At 40.4% G+C, this 19,565-nt stretch overlaps 1 protein-coding gene across 1 annotated transcript in view; it reads left to right on the top strand.

The window, feature by feature from the left end:
* The window catches only part of mboat2.L (membrane bound O-acyltransferase domain containing 2 L homeolog), a gene marked incomplete in the record, with an annotated part of 107,084 nt that extends 87,980 nt beyond the window's left edge, over positions 1–19,104 (top strand). The window contains 7 exon segments of the mRNA NM_001097001.1: positions 2,220–2,403; positions 9,477–9,669; positions 12,091–12,194; positions 13,685–13,749; positions 15,153–15,285; positions 16,218–19,060; positions 19,061–19,104. Of these exon segments, the coding sequence (NP_001090470.1) occupies positions 2,220–2,403; positions 9,477–9,669; positions 12,091–12,194; positions 13,685–13,749; positions 15,153–15,285; positions 16,218–16,373 (835 nt within the window).
* Positions 19,105–19,565: the final 461 nt, after the last annotated feature.

Raw genomic sequence — 19,565 nt, 5'->3', positions numbered from 1 at the left:
GTTGCAGCCATTTCTAATAATCATCAGATATTATCACTTAATAATAGCCTAAACAACCTGGACATGTGTGTTTTGAACATCATATCATTTAGGCTATTATTGAAGGCGCAGCACAAAATAAGATCAGCATTGGGTCAAACACAGAGTAATTGGACGTGCAGTTGATTTTTAGCAAGAAGCTTAAAGCTATTATAAGATTCTTTCCCTTCTCACGGAGTTGAAATATGCTTGCTCTGCTTTTTTCAAGGGCTAATGTGAATTATGTATCATCTCTATAAAAGTGCTGTGGAATATGTTGACGCTAAATAAATAAAGGGAAATATTGATGATATACATTTTATGATCTGCTAAACAAAACATATTTCAAGATGATATAAATACACAAGTGATTCATTATTCATCGTAAATAGTTGTCAGAGAACTGTGAATAATATCTCATGGTAACTCCACACTGCTCTTTTTTTTGGGGGGATTGAGATGCCTTTTGGGGTTCATCATTTAGCTTTTTGATCTTTTCCCCAAAAGAAAATGTAAATTTATCTGGACAATGTTGAAAAGCATGATGAAATTGTGCTTTTTTTTTTTTTTAATAAAAATTAAGGTCCAATTGTGGATTCTATTTTGGTCTGACTTTTTTATTTAAAATAATCAGAAACATTTTGATTTTGATAAATAAGGCCCCAACTGTACAACAGTGTCTGGCCAAATGAATAAAAGGGCATGGATAATTGTTACACATTGTATTATGTGCAATATCTCTTAATGCCATCAGTGATGTCAACCAACCCAATGTCACGAGGGAGATAGTGATTCATTCCTGTTTTTTATTGGCCTGAATTCCACTTGACGCTAGAAGATACAATGAAATAAGGTCTCTAAAAAACAAAGAATGGTTTATGATCTCCCCCATGACATGGAGCTTGCTGATGCCTCGACCAGGTGTTGTAAAATAATACCAGACTTTACTACAGGAACATATAAAGAACAGACAACCTTACGCGTTTTACTCTTCAAGGCACTTATTCATTGACTCATGAATAATAAACTTTACTATTCTTCTACAATGGCTGGTTGTGGGGGTTTCTGTGAGTTCTAGCTGTTCACTAGCCCCCTCTGAAAAGACTGTTGGCCAGAACCAGTAAGAAAGTGTAATTGCAGATAATCATGAATATATCTATTTTCCTATAACTTTTACGTCTCCACTAACTTCTGGATTAACCTCCCCTGGGAGAAAACGAAGGGCACACGTATCTACTTAAAGGGATCCTGTCATCGGAAAACATGTTTTTTTTCAAAACGCATCAGTTAATAGTGCTACTCCAGCAGAATTCTGCACTGAAATCCATTTCTCAAAAGAGCAAACAGATATTTTTATATTCAATTTTGAAATCTGACATGGGGCTAGACATATTGTCAATTTTCCAGCTGCCCCTGGTCATGTGACTTGTGCCTGCACTTTAGGAGAGAAATGCTTTCTGGCAGGCTGCTGTTTTTCCTTCTCAATGTAACTGAATGTGTCTCAGTGGGACATGGGTTTTTACTATTGAGTGTTGTTCTTAGATCTACCAGGCAGCTGTTATCTTGTGTTAGGGAGCTGTTATCTGGTTACCTCCCCATTGTTCTTTTGTTTGGCTGCTGGGGGGGAAAAGGGGTTGATATCACTCCAACTTGCAGTACAGCAGTAAAGAGTGATTGAAGTTTATCAGAGCACAAGTCACATGACTTGGGGCAGCTGGGATATTGACAATATGTCTAGCCCCATGTCAGATTTCAAAATAGAATATTAAAAAATCTGTTTGCTCTTTTGAGAAATGGATTTCAGTGCAAAATTCTGCTGGAGCAGCACTATTAACCAATTCATTTTGAAAAAAATGTTTTTCCCATGACAGTATCCCTTTAAGGCTTATAAATAAACTAATATATTGATATAATATATCAGGGGGGTGTTTTTTTTCCCTTTTATTTGAATGGGAACTTCCAGTGGGTGTGCTCACTGCCCATGTGAATAGGACACAGTATTTGTCTGGTAGCATTGTTTTGCTTGCTGCCAGGGATAGAAAGTCTAAATGCACCGTAGCTCAAAAAGGGAATAAAATAATAAATCAGGGAGTGTTGCACAATGCTTATAGACAGAACAAAATATATATGTTTATAAGATGGAGGTTTATTTCCTGTTTCATTTCACTGTATCTCACCAGCTGCTTATCTTTGAATTACAGACGCATGCCAAGTCTACTGGAGTATTTAAGTTACAACTGTAATTTCATGGGTATCCTGGCAGGCCCACTATGCTCATATAAAGACTATATTGCTTTCATTGAAGGCAGATCATATCAGCTGAAACAGTTGGAAGCCAACGGGAAAGAAGATCCAAAGCACGAACAAAAAGAACCTTGTCCGAACGTAAGGATGTTTTTCTTTCCTTTTCCTTCGCCCCCCGTTTCCTGCAGCCATGCATGGAATTCTGGCACAACTGTACAAATCCACATGTTCACACTGCTGCTTAATCCCTAACAGAATGGGCCATGTTAGATAGAAATGCTTAATTAAGCCATGTTTGTATGGATAGTTAGTATTCTCTAAAGAGTTCATTTCAGCAGTGAAAGTTCAAATGCTGCATTTGTAATTCATTTGTTTAAACACATTATGTTCTACAGGAGAATATAGTTCATTTGATTCTGCTAATTCAGTTCATGGGTCACATTTTGATACAGCAATGAGTAAATAGGTGTATTCTGAGATTTAAAGGAGAAATGAACCCTAAAAATGAAGATGGCTAGAAATGGCGTAATTTATATAAAGAACTTACTGCACCACCCTTAAAAAATAATTCAACCCGTAATAAAAAAAAACCCTACCCTAGGTAGACCCCCTCCCCCCAGCCTACCTGCTCCCCCCAGGCAAATACCCCTAATTTATTACTCACACCTTCGTTCAGATTCTGGGATCTTGAGTTCACAGCAGCCATCTTATTTCTTCGGTCTTTTTCGAAAGTTTTGGCGCATGCATAGTTGGAGTAAACACGAAGATTACCAGAGAAGAAGAAGATGGCTGCCGTGAACTCCAAGGCCAGAATGTGCACGAAGGGTTGAGTAAAAAAGTAGGGGCATTTGCCAGGGGGCAGTTAGCCTCGGGAGAGGAGGGAGGGGGGTCTACCCAGGGTAGGGTTTTTTTTTTTTTATGGGTTGAATTCTCCTTTAAGTTTCAGCATCTCTATAGTAGTAATGATCCAGGCCTAGTAGTAGTTCCCCATTTAAGGGGTCATTGCATATGAAAGGGGCTGGATTCTTTTAGGATGCACCTGTGTGCCGCCTCCCCATGCTTCTGCCCTAGGCATGGGCCTATGAATTCCTATATACAGCAATAGCTATAATGATTTGTATCAGAAGTTTGCACATGGTGCTGATTCAGTACACAAGAGTTAATTGTTAATTATGTTTGTGGCTGTTTTTCTGCATAATTCTGCATGTAACCCCCTGCTAGAGGAGTGGCTGTTATTCTCCATCACATTTGGCTGTTTGCTGCAGACGTGCCTGCACAAGCTTGTTATTAGTATGAGAATCCAGGCATATTTTCACTTCTCCCAAAAAACACACTCTGATTTATTGTAACTCAGCCGATTCTTATCTCCTGGGTTTTTGCATTGGGTTTCATGCAGGTAGTAGTCTAGAGCAGCAGCTGCCAACCCTTCCACATTCTTATCAAAGTCATCACCCAGTTCTCTCTCATTACAAACATCACCACCCACTGACCATGTATCTGCCCCATTGCACCCTCAGAAAAATAGCAGATAAAATTTTGAAGAATGGGCATATTTCAGAGTATTGTTATAGTTTCAGGGGTATACAGGTCAGCGATAAATTACCCACCCAGAGACTGACCACCAGTCAGGGTCCTTTATCTAATAATAAGGTTCAACATGAGCTCAACAAGCAGGACTTGTCCTTAACATACTTCTTTGTTTCTGTTTTAATAATGTACAAAGTTTTTGGTTTTTTTTAGCTTATTAGGGCAGGAAAACAAAGCGTTGTATTGTCCAACTTTGTGGTTCTTACAAATAATTCTGGGATAGGGGGTAGTTCAGAGGAGATAGTAAATTAGATAAACCCCATGCATATTGGACTGTTCCCTATTTTTAAGACAGATAGTCACCTCAAAGGGGGTTTATACAGAGTTCATTATCTCTAGTTAAACTAATGAAGCTGATTACAGGGACCTGTCACTTTAACTGACCTTTAGGGCAGAGACACACGGTCAGATTTGGGGAGATTAGTCGCCTGGCGACAAATCTCCTCTTCTTCCTGGCGACTAATCTCCCCTGCCTTTCGATCGGCTAGAATGTAGCACTTAGTTTTCCGAAGATGCCCGAAGTTCAGGCGACTTTGGAAAATGAAGCACTCTGAGTGCCATCCCGCCGGTGATTTACTGTAGATTCTAGCCGGAGGGGAGGCAGTTCAGGGAGATTAGTCGCCCGAAGAAGAAGCTGTTTGTTGCTGGGCGACTAATATCCCCCAGTAGCTTTGTGTGCCCCTGCCCTTAAACTGAGCCCCTTTAGATTAAAACGTGGTTTCTGTTATTTTTTTAACTAACTTAATAAACTTAAACTAAATGAGTAACTCTGACATTTCAGAAAAAAACTCCTTTCACAAGACGATAAGCAGACAGATGACACCAGTGGCGAAAAGTGGAGATTTGTCGTCTGCGATTATTTGAAATCTCAACTCTCTTGAAAATGCCTCTCCATTGGAAATAACTGAAATTGAGAAGTCGCCCAAAGTCTTCTCCAGAAGCAACTTCGGAAGAACAAAGCGATGTGTTGGTTTTACTGCTGGCGGTTTTTCATTATTTCCAATGGAGAGGCTTTTTGGTGAGATTTGTCGCCCGCAGTCATACATTTTTATCGCTCACTGCCCTAAATATCCTTTCTCTACTAACTCCCCTAAGCCTAACTCTCACTCTTGGGGCAGATTTATACAGGGTCGAATTTAGAAGTAATGGGTGTTTTTTTGAACTCCCATAATTTTGAAATTCGAATAAAAAAGACCAACCAAAATGTATTAAAAAATTCAAAGTTATGTTAATAGGCAAATAGTTTGAATCGAATTAACATCGTATTCAATTGAATTTGATTCAAAGTTTTTTGATAATAAAACTAAGAATTTTTAAAGTCCACCAATTGACTCCAAATAGGTTCTAGGAGGTCCTCATAGGCCAGGGGTCAGCAACCTTTACTATCAAAAGAGCCAGGGTCGGACTGGGGGGCCCACCGGGACTGCTATCAAGGGGCCCCCCTCCGGCCCCCCGCCCCCCTACTAAAACGTGTCGGGCCAGCAACAGCACCGCTCGGTGCGCATGCGCAGGCGGCGTTGCGCATCGCTGGAAAAAAATTCTTTTTTTTGGAAATATCTGGAGAAGGGTTCTGGCCTGGCGGGGGCCCACGAGGGTCGGGCCCACCAGGTTTTTTCCCGGTATCCCACCAGGCCAGTCCGACACTGAAAAGAGCCATTTTGCCCCCTCTCCCACTAAAGAAAAATAGTCTGGAGCCGCAAAACATAACACCGCTTATAAACTTTTAAAAGTTTTTTTAATTATAACTGTTACAACAACAAAAGTGCAATGTGTAGGCCTACTTTGAAATAAATTAAAGACTGAATAGCCCTATTAAATGCTAGTGTTCTCATCTGTTTAAAGGTGAGGGCTATAGACGTCATTAAAATATGCGTCACATCCATGTCTATAGCCCTCGCACCTGCTACAGCTGGTCTCTGCAGGTTTCTCTCTCCAGTGCGAATGTGCGACCGCCGTAAGGACCATGATGAATCATCTTGCTGTGGCTTGGTCTTGCCTGGGATGTCTATACAACCCTCACACCTGCTGGCGGCTTCTTGTGCCGCCAGCAGGTGTGAGGGCTGTATAGACGATGTGACAGGCAAAGCCGCAAGACTGAGCCACAGCAAGCAGGATGAAGAGCCGCATGAGGCTCCGGAGCCGCGGGTTGCCTACCCCTGCCATAGGCTAAAACAGCAATTCGGCAGGTTTTAGATGGCGAATGGCCAAAGTCGAATTTTAAAGAGACAAGTTAAAGAGATAAATTTCGATATTCGAATTTTCACATTTTTTTCAAATTCAAATCGAATTTGGACTATTCCGTAGTTGAAGTACACAAAAATAGCTCGAACTCTGAGTTAGTCAGCGACTTGAAGGGGGGCCACATGGGACATAACTGTTCAGTGAGTTTGTAATTGATTCTTAGCAAGCAGCTCAGATTCAAAAGCAACAGTTATGACCATTTGCCCCTCCCCCTCAAGTCTCTGATCAGTGGAAACCAAGAGAGTTGAAAAGCAGGAAGTAGTGTTCTGGCTATTATGTTACACATCCAGTCACTCCAGCCTTTATACATTACATTTTTGGCTAACTAACTATATTAGATACATTTTTTATGTTGCACAGCCTGTCTATTTACCCAGTTTTTATTTTTACACTGAACAATTGCTTTAGACACGTGAATGAAAAGTTCTGACTCATGAGCCTATCAGCCATTGCCACAACCTCATAATTATATGGAGCACCTTTATATGGTTTTCTATTTTTTTTTAAGTCACAGACTCATGTAGTGGTCCGGTCTATAACACTGTGATGGTCGCTTGCAAGGGATCATGAATATTTAATACAAACACAGAGCATTTCCAAAGCAAGAACGGAGAAATGAGCCTTTGTATTCTGCAGCCATTATGACATTTATATTCTGAGTTCATTTCTCCCAGGGAGTTAAAATACAGAATTCTGTGACTGTGAAATTTGCTTCATTTCCTCGTCAGACCCTTGTGACATTACATTTATATCTGCCTTGGGCATCAATGATTGGCTTTATGGGTCAGGGACGCACTGTCCCTGGAAATTCCCAGCGTTAAACCTGCAGTGCCAATAATGTGTCTGTATGGAGGACATATATATATATATATATACTGTATATCCATACACACAGGAGGCATTTTGCAGCTTACACAATATCTTGCCTACCTATCAAGCAGATGCAGTGTGATCACGATATTAGCCATGTGTCTGTGTTGAACTTACTGTTAAAGCTCCTCTCTTCTGTCCCCGACATAATGCTGACTGACAAGCCATAATATAATATTCCGTCTTTTCAGACTGATTCAGCAGTGTTGCTGGCAACATTTATATCCACAAGTCACAGCATATTCGGTGTAAGTGCCCAGCAGTGCGTATCACATCTGCCCGTTCCTAATTCCGTCAGTGACAACACAATATCAGCCGCATCCTTTTGTTAAAACATGGATTACTTATACAGAAAAGGACAATGAAATCATTATATAAAATATTAAATTAGAAATGTGTACAGGAGAAGCATTATCCAATGTGGATTCATTCCCTTCGAATTTAATATTCTTCAAAGATACTGTATATATATATAGATAGATATGTGAAGATACAGTATATGTATATTTGTATAATTAGGCTTTTTATTTTATGCATTTTCCCTATAATATTTAGAGAATGCCAAGATGTGCACAAAACATTTTTATCTCTAAAGCTGCTATATTCTGGCCTTCAGCTTCCGCTCATATGTACAAATGAAAATACTGTATGCAGAGAATGATTTGTGCCTAAAATAATCAGTGCTGTCTGTTGAAAAAAATGATAACCCTACTGCTAAATATATTTTTACATATAAATAGGCATTGGATGCCTTCATTTGGCTTCAAAGTAGTTTCAGACCATGGGTGATCAGGAATGATAGGGAGGGTCGCCGTCAGGAATGACTGGGGCTCCATAGGCCTCCCTGGTTAGAGTACCCAAAAAAAACACCTCTTAGTCACCCAAACTCTGGCTGTTTAGCAGTGACATAACTTGATGTTACTGGGCCTGACAGCAAATAAATTTTAGGGACCCCAACAGTCACACAATTGAGTCGCTTCCGCTCATATGTACAAATGAAAATACTGTATGCAGAGAATGATTTGTGCCTAAAATAACAGTGCTGTCTGTTGAAAAAATGATAACCCTACTGCTAAATATATTTTTAAATATAAATAGTCATTGAGTGCCTTCATTTAGCTCAGAAGTAATTTCAGGCCATGGGAGGGTCGCCATCAGGAATGATGGGGAGGGTTGCCATCAGGAATGACTGGGGCTCCATAGGCCTCCCTGGTTAGAGTACCCCAAAAAACGCCTCTGACTCACCCAAACCCTGGCTGTTTAGCAGTGACAAAATTTGATGTTACTGGGCCTGATTCATTCATTTTAGAGCCCCCAGCATATACAGAGGTTGTCTAGTTTTATCAGTATATATTGAAATTGCACATTAATTAGGGCTTCATGCGGTTAATGCCTCTGAGTCACTTAAAAAAAATGATAACCCTACTGCTAAATATATTTTTAAATATAAATAGGCATTGGATGCCTTCATTTAGCTCCAAAGTAGTTTCAGGCCATGGGAGGGTCTCCATCAGGAATGATAGGGAGGGTTGCCATCAGGAATGATAGGGAGGGTTGCCATCAGGAATGATAGGGAGGGTTGCCATAAGGAATGATAGGAAGGGTTGCCATAAGGAATGATAGGAAGGGTCGCCTTCAGGAATGATAGGGAGGGTCACCATCAGGAATGATAGGGAGGTTCGCCGTCAGGAATGATGGAGAGGGTTGCCATCAGGAATGACTGGGGCTCCATAGGCCTCCCTGGTTAGAGTACCCCAAAAACACTGGCTGTTTAACAGTGACATACCTTGATGTTACTGTGCCTGACAGCAAATTAATTTAAGGGCCCCCAACATATCCAGAGGTTGTCTAGTTTTAACAGTATAAATTGAAATTGCTCATTAATTAGGGCTTCATGGGGCCCCCTATACCTCCTGGGCCCCCTTGCAGCTGCAGGGTCTGCTTCTTCTGTAGTTACACCCCTGCCGTTGAGCATGACTACTCAATCCTTTTGTTTCAGTCCCAAGCCCCAGTTAGGACTGGATCCCTGCAGAGTTTCTGTCTGTCCAACCATCAGGACTCCTGTTTTCTTCCAGGTGGTATTACTGGTGGGTGGATCAGTTACACTTTGTTGTTATAAGCCATTGGCTTACTCAGTAAATAGGCAAACTCTCCCCAAGCTTTTTAGGTCAGGTGGTTTGATCGGAATAGCTTGCTTGGGGTATCAAATAAAGTCATATCTTTGAACTACTTCTGATTATTATCACATGTATTTGCTGCAGCATGTGATAAATTATCCAGTGCAATTTCATGATATTGTCCCCATTGATAAGATAAACCATGTATTAGATGGAGGATGCACAATATTAGGGGTTATTAGCTAGCATTTGCTTTATTGCTTATCTGGAGATCCTTGGAAGGCTGACATTCTATCTGTCCATTGATAAAGTCCTGGCAGAATATACAGTAGAACTGAGGGGGGGGGCAGCTAGAGAAATGATGACTCTTTTCACACAGTTTCCTTTTTTGTCTTTCAGTCGACTGTTATTCATAAAGTGATAGTCTGTGCAGTCTCCTTAGCATTTTACATGACGGCCACGCGGATATTGCCAGTGGAATACAACATCGATGAGGAATTTCAGGAAGCATCATCTGTCCTCACGAGGATCATTTATCTCTACTTGTCTTTAATGGCTGCAAGACCAAAGTACTATTTTGCATGGACACTTGGTAAGATGCTGCACGAAATGAGACGGACGCTGCCATCTTGTGGCGTTCCTCTTAACTTGGGATGTTAGAAGGAATGTATTGCCCTTCTCTGTATGAGGAGAAAGCAAGAGGGGACATTTTTTCCAGGGCTCTTGATATTAAAACTGGTCACAGACTGTCATACTTTCAGATTATAAGGCTCCCAAATGCACTCCATTCAAGCACCTTACACCTTGTGCTGGTTCAGCCTGTTTCAATTGTGCATAATTGCACCCAATGTACTGGGGCCCAAGGATGCAAGGGAGCCCTGAAATTAACATTTGCCTTGAGGAGGTGTTTCCTTAGCATGTTGCACTTACACATGCAACTGACTGGCACCATGGTGCTAACTTGTTACTCACACAGAGTAAGTTACATCATTCATGTACAAAGTGCCTAAAAAAAAACTTGGTTGCATGTCATTCACCTACAAGTGCGCTGCTTATTCATAATTGACAGCAAGCAAGTTGTGCTGCAAGCTATTTTTCAATCTCTTGCAATTACATTGAATTTCTGGAAACAAATGGTCAATAACGCAACTATTGGTGATGCCGCGTGGGTGCAAGCCGTACAGCCGGGCCCCCCACCCCCCTATGGATGCATTTTTGAGACCAATTCACATTGGCATGAGCATCTGGTGGACCCTGAGGGAGTGCGGGCCCAGTTGGTAGTTCTGCCACAGCAAATGGTGCATTGTGGTTACTAAAAATGGCACATCGATTTTTGCACATTGTGCTTCCATTTGTAAATTCAACTTTGTGTATAATAAATAAGTTCACTCTAGCACTTTACAGTCAGGCAGGATCATAGTTACAGTCAATAGTATTACATGTACAGGGTCATAGCCCTAGATTGTTGGGACCGAATTGTGGTGCACCTTGTGATTTAAAACCGAATCTTTAGAGCTGGAACCCATCATGCTTGGGTAATAATCCTAATCAGCCTGTAACTGGTTATCCTAAATTTAACTCTAATTTCTAGACTGAATTACATGTAGGAGCAAGCCCTCATTCTATGTAGTCATTTATCAAAGAATCCCTCCTCTTCACCTTCCACTGAGGTTCATCTAATGCTTTTGGCACATCAACCCTCCTCAACACATCAGCATTTGGCACCCCAGTAATTTAACTGGGAGTCCTTAAGGCAGAGGTTCCTCCAGTCCAGTTAGGGGACCAGGGGAAACTGTCTGAGAGGGCCCAGTCTGAATCTGATTTGGGCAGAATGCCTATTTGTTCTTGTAGATCAGTGATCCCCAACCAGTAGCTCACGAGCAACATGTTGCTGTCCAACCCCTTGGATGTTGCTCTCAGTGGCCTCAAAGCAAATGCTTATTTTTGAATTTCAGACTTGGAGGCAAGTTTTATTTGCATAAAAACTAAGTATAATGCCAAGTAGAATCTTGTGTAGGCTGCCATTCCACACAGGAGCTACCAAATAACCAATTACAACACTTATTTGGCACCCCAATGAACTTTTTCATGCTTGTGTTGCTCCCCAACTCTTTTTACATTTGAATGTGGCTCACGGGTAAAAAAGGTTGTTTTAGATGTTCCTGAAATCCCACCTTGCAATTATGGTTAGAATTGAGATGAACACTTATTTTTATTTTTTTACCCGTGAGCAACATTCAAAAGTAAAAGAAATTGGAGAGCAACATATTCATGAAAAATGTCCCTAGGGGTGCCAAATACGGGCTGTGATTGACTATCTGTAGCCCCATGTGGACTGGCAGCCTACAGGAGGCTCTGTTTAGCAGTACACCTGGTTTTTAATGAAACAAAACAAAAATTCAGAAATAAGCAGCTGCTTTGAAGTCACTGGGAGCAACATCAAATGAGCTGGTGAGCAACATGTTGTGGATCACTGTTCTAGTTATTCAGTATCTTGAATGATACAGCAAAGTTTTCATATTTCTGTGAAATATGACCTATGATGGTCTGTGGTGTAATACAAGTCCTTAAAAGGAACCATGGACTAAAAAGTCTGAAAAGCACTTGTTTAAGGAATCCATAGAATTCTTTGTATCACATCATCATTTTTATATAGTCTGGCCCTTAAACACGCTGTATAAATAATTGTACCGAAGTTTGTATAGAATTGAACAGCACTGAATGAGCAGAACCTTACCTAACATACCTGGACCAGTAGAGATTTCCCAACTTCCAAAGGGATTGCCTACACCTTGGTGGGGAACAAACTACCAGACCCAACCCAACAAGTTAGGCTAAATCTGATATAGAGAATTCAATCCTGACCCTCCTACAATAAAGAAACAGAAATGTTATAAATAATCAGGAAAAGATAAATCAGTGCTAAAGAGTAGTGCTAAAGAAGGCAGCTTTAGTTGTGACATTAGTGTGTGCTACAGACAATTAACCATTGCCTTTTTCTTGCTCCTTTAAGCTGATGCTATCAATAATGCTGCAGGGTTCGGTTTCCAAGGCTACGATAAAAATGGAGAAGAAAACTGGGATTTGGTGTCAAATTTAGATATTAAACAAATAGAGGTAGGTGGTCGTTGTATATATGAACCTTAGGCTATAGCTAAGCAGTTAATCATATTGTCACAGGCCAGGTATAAGGCTACCCAAGATATTTTTCCATCTATGACAAGCACCTATAGAAGATCCGTGGAATTTTGATCCTTAAAGGAAAACTAAAGCTTAACTAAAGAAGCTGGGTAAAAATGTTGTAAATTATGTTCTGTGCTTCTGTGCCAGCCCAAGGCAACCACGGTCCTTTAGCAGTAAAGATCTGTGTCTCCAAAGATGCCCCAGTAGCTCCCCGTCTTCTTTTCTGTGGATTCACTGCACATGCTCTGTGCTGCTGTCACTTACTGAGCTTAGGGACCCACTCACAATATACAGTACACATTTTACTCATTTTCTGCTGGATAATTAGTGACGAGCCCTAAGCTTAGCTTCTCAACAGCTGCTCAGAGTCCACTGAGCATGTGAGTGTCACAGACACTTTCCAAGATGGTGACCCCCTGTGACAAGTTTGAAGTCCTGGATCATTGCTGCTATTGACAAGCTGAAACTTTAGGCTGGTGCAATAAGTGCAGTATATAAAACATGGCATTTTTAGCTATATTCAGGGTTTTACTTCTCCTTTAATACTAGTAGCAATGGTCCAACAAACAGAATGTTCTCTATGACAAAACCTGGACAATGTCGGTATCTCTTTAAAGTGTATAGTCACACACCCAGGACCTCATTCACAAAAACAGGCAGTGTCAAATTGGAGAGTCTGGGGACCACCACCTCAAGGGCCCATCAGACCAGCCCCCTCTTTTGAAAAAATCCTCCCATCCCGGGAAAGCAGTGAGCCTGGGGTAGTGTGACCCATCGGGTTTTCTCCCGGATTCCCACCTGCCCAGTCAGAAGGCTCCAATACAGTTTATGTTTTGACCCATAACATGAATCTTTGTGCTCCTCACACTTCATACATTGATATTTGCATTAGGCATACAGTATTTTTTATGTAAAAAACTGGCTCAGGACACCTGCCCATGATACTTTTTATGGAAAGCCAATATATGTGCTTGTTTCCAAATGCACTGATTATACCTCATTTTGCCTCCTTGAGTGATTTGCATCTTCTAAAAATCAATGTTATTGTGAATAATGCAAAGACCCGTCCATGTTTAGCAGGTCCGGTTATTTTATTGCATGAGTATTTACAGCAGCGCATTAGTCTGACAACAAGCCAGTGCATTTTATAGAATGTTGCTGCGGGCGTATAAACGGAAAATGTCAGGAAGGCGTCAGGCTCACAATCCCTGTAATTGGATCAGCCGTTAGTTTATAGCGAGTGCCAAGCCTTTTCCTTCTGTAGATACAAAACGCGTGGATGGAGCTGATATTATTATAATACCATGTGAAATGATTTCAAACACTTAACAGGCTTGCTGTACATCAGTTCAGTTTAGTCGCAATAGTTCAATTACTTGATGTTCTTCAAGATGAATAACCTTCAATTTGTTTTTGCGTTACAGTTCTCGACAAGCTTTAAAATGTTTATCGATCACTGGAACATACAGACGGCAGTTTGGCTCAAGAGGTAGGTGAGCATAACCGACTCTATACTAGTTATGGCCGTACTGCAGCTGCGGGTACTGTGGAAGAACCTTTGTTACAAGAGTGCTCTCTATAGTCGTTTCCATGTGGATTCCAGATAGAACAGCAAAAGTTAATATTACTGATGCCTCCTGATATTTCTCTGGTCTGTTCTATTGTTCCTGTCTTATTATTAGCAATAGAACTGAACAGAGAAGCATCAGTGGATGCTTCCCATGTCAGTAAATTACATTTTTGCAATTCTGTCTGCCCACCCAGACCTAACCACAGAGGGCGCTCTAAGCAGTTGGTGGGTATGTAGCTTTCAATTTATTTAGCAAATGGCTCTCACACATGGGTCGGTTTTTATGCATTTATGAACACATCATTATTATACCACTAGCTTTTACCACTACCACTACTACTAGCTTTTACTATTGAAAGGTGAACAACCTCTTTAAAATATATATAACAAAGCAGTACCTTGTACTTGGTCCCAAATAAAATTTAAAAAAATCCTTATTGTGATAATTTAATGTTCCAATTATTATTTTTTTTAGCAGACTAAGGGGCAAATTCACTAAGCCGCGTAGTTTCGCTAGTGTTACTTCGCAACCTTACGCCAGGCGAAGTTTCGCTAGCGACGAAACTACGCAAATTCACTAACTTGCGCAGTGTACTGAACGCTACCTTTTACGCTAGACTTCCTTCGCCACCTCAGACCTGCCGAAGCGCAATAGAGTAGATAGGGATTGTTTAAAAAAAAGTCCCAAAAAACGCTGGCGTGTTTTCTACATGATGGCTGATAGGCTGAAAAAGATCGAAATTTTTTTGGGGCTCCCCTTCCTCCCCCCTACATTTCCTGACTCATGGCAACTTACCTAGACAGTGGGCACATGTGTAGGGCAAAATAAAATTTTTATTTGCTGATTTGAAGGTTTTCTAGGCATTTGTAGTGCAGATACGTGTTCCTCCATTGAAATTTGAATTTCGCGCCGTATGCAAAAATTAGCCTTCGCTAGCGTAACTTCGCTTTATATAGCGAATCAACGCTAGCGCAACTCCGCAACCTTACGCTACCCCTGTGCGCAACTTCGGATTATAGTGAATTTGCGGAGCGCTGGCGAAACTACGCCTGGCGAAGTGCGGCGAAGAGCGGCGAAGTTGCGTCTGGCACAACTACGAATCTTAGTGAATTTGCCCCTATATTGGAGAGTGGCAGAACAAAGGTTAAATAACGGAACACTTGCGTTAGCATTTGATTTTCTTCTTCTTATATTATAATATAATGTATCATTTTAGGCACTTTATGGGGGGAGGAAGTCATTAACTGCCTGCAAGTAGTAAGATTAGTGAGTTATTTCGGGGTACATGTCACTAATAATGTGCTTCATCCTATTCCCTCAGAGTATGTTATGAGCGAGCCACATACAATGCCACAGCTCGGACCTTCTTGCTGTCAGCTGTTTGGCATGGAGTGTACCCAGGATATTACCTGACCTTTTTCACTGGGAGCCTGATGACCTTGGCTGCAAGAAGGGTAAGGGGGGCATTTTCAGAGAGATTACACCATGATGGAATAATATCCACACAGCAAGAGCTAGCCAAACTGAGATTGGATCCTAATCTCTATGAATGAAGAGGCAAATTTCTAGGTCCTAAAAGGCAAATGCCAAGAGCAACCAATCTGCAAAAAGCTTTAACATATCTACTGCAAATTAAAAAATTCATTATTACATTATTAATAATTAATTAATAATATAATTAAAGACCTGATTGGAGATTGTTATGGGCAAGTGTAAATGTAAAATGTTTTGCCTTATAATACTTATTTCTAAGTAACTCACTTAATACATTAATTATAAATATTCTATGATTGTTATTTGTATACAATGTAGGACAAGGCAGCTGATTAACAGACCTGTCTTTCCTGCTGGGGGACTTTTGCAGGATTGTTTAAAAAGTAACAACCAAGAGCTAAGCCATTGCTGCTTTCAATAGCAATTGTTTTTACAAATAACTTTAAATGGCCTGAAAATTTTTAATAGATGTATATTGGAAAGCTGCTTCGAATTATGTTTTCTTTTATTAGTCACATTTTTATTTGGGGGTTGACTTGCCCTTTAAACTATCCTGCTAAGCTGGTACTGGCCAACTGGATGTACACAGGACATATTTGGTTCTTGAATGAATTATATGCTCCTTCCCAGCCTACCTTAGATTCCCATTGCTTTCCTTATATCATTTAAAGGGGATATTAACCCAAAAAAATGTTTTGCTGTATGAAACATAAAGAACTTACATAATACATTAATTAAAAATATTCTATGGTTGTTAAGTTATTTGTAAATGTATTGCTATTTTGTGCAATTGTTTTTTGCTGATATTTTAGGGTATTTTTAGGATATGATACTGAACTGAAAATGCACATGTAACAACACTGAAATAGAGAAATGTTACTTTCTTTTTTAGATAAGAAACAACGTCAGGCACCATTTTCTACACTCTTCTGAGCTCATGTTTGTGTATGATGTCATTACCTGGATTGCAACACAAGTGGCCATAAGTTATACTGTGGCACCCTTTGTACTTTTATCTGTAAAACCCTCACTACAGTTTTATAGGTAAGTACTAGTGACTACAGAGTATTACTGAGGCTTATGTCACACGATGAGGTTAGGAGACGTCTAGAAATAGATTTCAATGGCTTGTGAGGGAATACTAGTTTACTGTCCCAATGGAGGACAATGAAAACTGTTTCTTGCTACCTACAAATACTACCCAATATTTCCTGATATGACTTTAGCCTTCTTCTTTGGGCATACTCTAGTCTAACCCAGATATAACCATACTGTCTGTATACTGCCCTTACCATACTGCTCTAAAATGTGTTTTCTTACCTATAACTGCCTGCTGGTTTCCATATCAGTATGGGTTCTCTTATCATTATTGTGCTGTTGTCCCATGAAAGTCATCGAATGGAAAATTCATCTGTCCTCTTTCTTGATTTCTCTCTTCCCTGTTGTCTTGCAAAGAAACTTCACCAAATTTTCCCACCAGTGATTTACTTTATTGTTGGAGGTGAGGCATTCTCAGGGAGCGTAGTAGCGCAGATTTAACCTTGAGTGGCATATCTCCCCATCTTCCATCACCCTTAGTCATGAACTGGGTCTCCTATGGCCAACGAAGCAACTGGACACTCTGGGTCCACTTTCTATACCTAATGACTTTCAGTTATTAGATATAGATAGTGCCAAATTGTATAGGTTTCTATAAGGACCCATGTTAAAAATATGCAAGGGCAGATGGAAATTCCCCTAGATTGGGGCCTGCTTCAGCTTGGCCCACCAGGAGATCTTCTGGCACCCTGGTAGGCCAATCTGTAGACCTTTCAGAAGTTATCCATGACAGCAATCTCCATCACGACAATTATGATTTTTGCATTCACAGCACAGTCAGATCATTGTGTACATCTCAGAAATGTGCTTGGGTACAACTACTATATAGAGTGCTTACAGTAGCCTCATAAGTAGGGTTGCCACCTGACTGGTATTTTACCAGCCTGGCCGGTATAAATGATGGTTGATCCCAATGTTATTAATAGGGAAATAAGATAAATATATAAGATGGCCGGTATTTTTTTCCAGAAAGACACAAATTCAGGTGACCCCCGCACTTAGAATATATATATGAAAAGGGAGTGTGCATTTAAGAGCAAGGGGAATGTATGGTTAGAACCTGTGGCAGGGGTAGTAGTAGTGTGGCTGTAGGGTATGTGCAGCCAAGGATTGATACTTAGGTTATTGCCCCAGTGTTACCCTTTAGTACAGAGACCACGAGTGAATATAACGATAGTGCCTGTGAATTTTCTGGGAGAAGGCCCTGAGAATGAAGTTTACCCCTGAGAAAGTCAACTATGGGTACTATGTTAAATTTTACACAGGGGCTAAGCTTTACCTGCAACTTACTTGCTGCTTTCAAGGTGAAAACATGGTTGCCCTTTTATTGGCCACCACTGGGATCACCTGACTGTAGCAGGAAAGGGTTGTAGCTCCCAGGATGACTCTGACGTAGTTGGCCAGCTTAAATATATCTCAAAATATGGACAAACAATTCCTGTTTTGTTTAAAGGGGAGGGCATTTTTTGGTAGAAAAGGTCTCAATGTATTAAATATATTGATAATGGGTTGAGTGCAGAGGACTTCTTGTATTTGTCTGTATCTGTAACATAAAGTACAAGGAAGTTCCTATTGTATTGAAGAATATTGTAGGGTGGAGAGAGGGTGGTTGGATCAGTTTTTTGCAAACTTGAACGTAGCCATACACATGCAGTTGTGGAACTTATCCTATTTATTAATCAATGTTTCAAATTTCCACTGTACAAGAAGGACCTAGTCGGCCAAACAGAAAGCCTGCATCATCAGTGCAGTTTACCATTCATTGACGGGTGTACAGTGGATTAATCGTTGGATGGGTTTTTTTGCCACTCACTAATTTTAAAGCCTAACTATTGATTGCCAGTGTTTGGGTAAATTCTTTCAGGGGCCTCATAATCCAACGAGCGAAAATAACTGGGTCATTAAGGGGTCACACTGGAATGCAGAGTTTCTGTTTCACTGCATACAGTCAGGTTTCTTATAAAAACGGTACACATTTTTCAATTAAAATATATTGCAGATAGGTTTCTTTTTCATTAAAGAAAGTAAAAATGGGATTTTATTTTTTTGCCTTTCCTTGTCCTTTAACCTGTCAGTTAGAGATTCTAATGCTAATGGACTCCTGCTGCACAAATATGGCAGCCCCCTTATACAGGAACATGGGGGATCAGACAGGTAATGTAAAAGCATCAGGCAAATACTTTCATGGCAAAATTATATATAGCATTCAAAGACACTGATAGATAATAAAAATGTTTATTTTCTGATGTCAGTATCTCTTTAACACAACTCACAGTCAGTGAGAGGTTGGGATCTGATTTGGAGGATCCCAGATTGGACATGATTCTTAACATTTTCTTCAGTGGACCTGGGCCTGCAGTCAGACAGCCCTGCAAGATAGTGGGACATAAAATAATATAAACATACTGAATCCCTGTGTCGCACAACTACAAAGTAATATTTGGTGCTCGAAGCACAGAGAGATATAATAAGGTTGACCACGTCTTTAAGGGGCAGATTAATCAAGGGTCGAAGTGAAAATTATAAGTACGTCGACTAGAGAACAGTCCAAATTCGATTTTGAATTTGAAAAATAAACTTCTACCATTCACCATCTGCCGAATTGCTGTTGGAGCCTATGGGGGACCTCCTAGAACATATACGGAGTCAATTGGTGAACTTTGAAAAATCAATGTTTTTTTTTAAAAAAAAAAAATCTTTAATTCGAATGATCGAATACAGCCTATTCACCCACACAAAAAATTTTTTTTTTTTTTAATACATTTCGGTTTTATTTTTTAATTTGAATTTCGAAATTCGACCCTTGATAAATCTGCCCCTAAGAGTAGACTTTATAGTCCTACTCACTGAGGCACATTTTTGTTTGAGTTAGTACAGAGTTGTGCCATTTCTTTCCTGTTCCTATAGCAATGCCCATCTAACCATACACTTTCATTTGATGCAGCTCCTGGTACTACTGCCTCCACATTGTCTGTATATTGGTGCTGCTCACAATGCCAGCTCGGGCACGGAAAAAGGGTGGAGAAGAGAAGGCAACCATCTCTCGGCCAGTGGGCCAGCAGAAAACAGAAGACAATATCTCAGAACAAAACAGCCATTCCACCACAAACAATAACAGCAATCAGAGGGAAGAGACAGCCTG

Source organism: Xenopus laevis, chromosome 5S (genome assembly GCF_017654675.1).
Source record: "Xenopus laevis strain J_2021 chromosome 5S, Xenopus_laevis_v10.1, whole genome shotgun sequence".
Lineage (NCBI taxonomy): Eukaryota > Metazoa > Chordata > Amphibia > Anura > Pipidae > Xenopus > Xenopus laevis.
The sequence above is the reverse complement of the archived record's forward strand: the minus strand, read 5'-3'. Positions and strand labels throughout refer to the sequence as shown.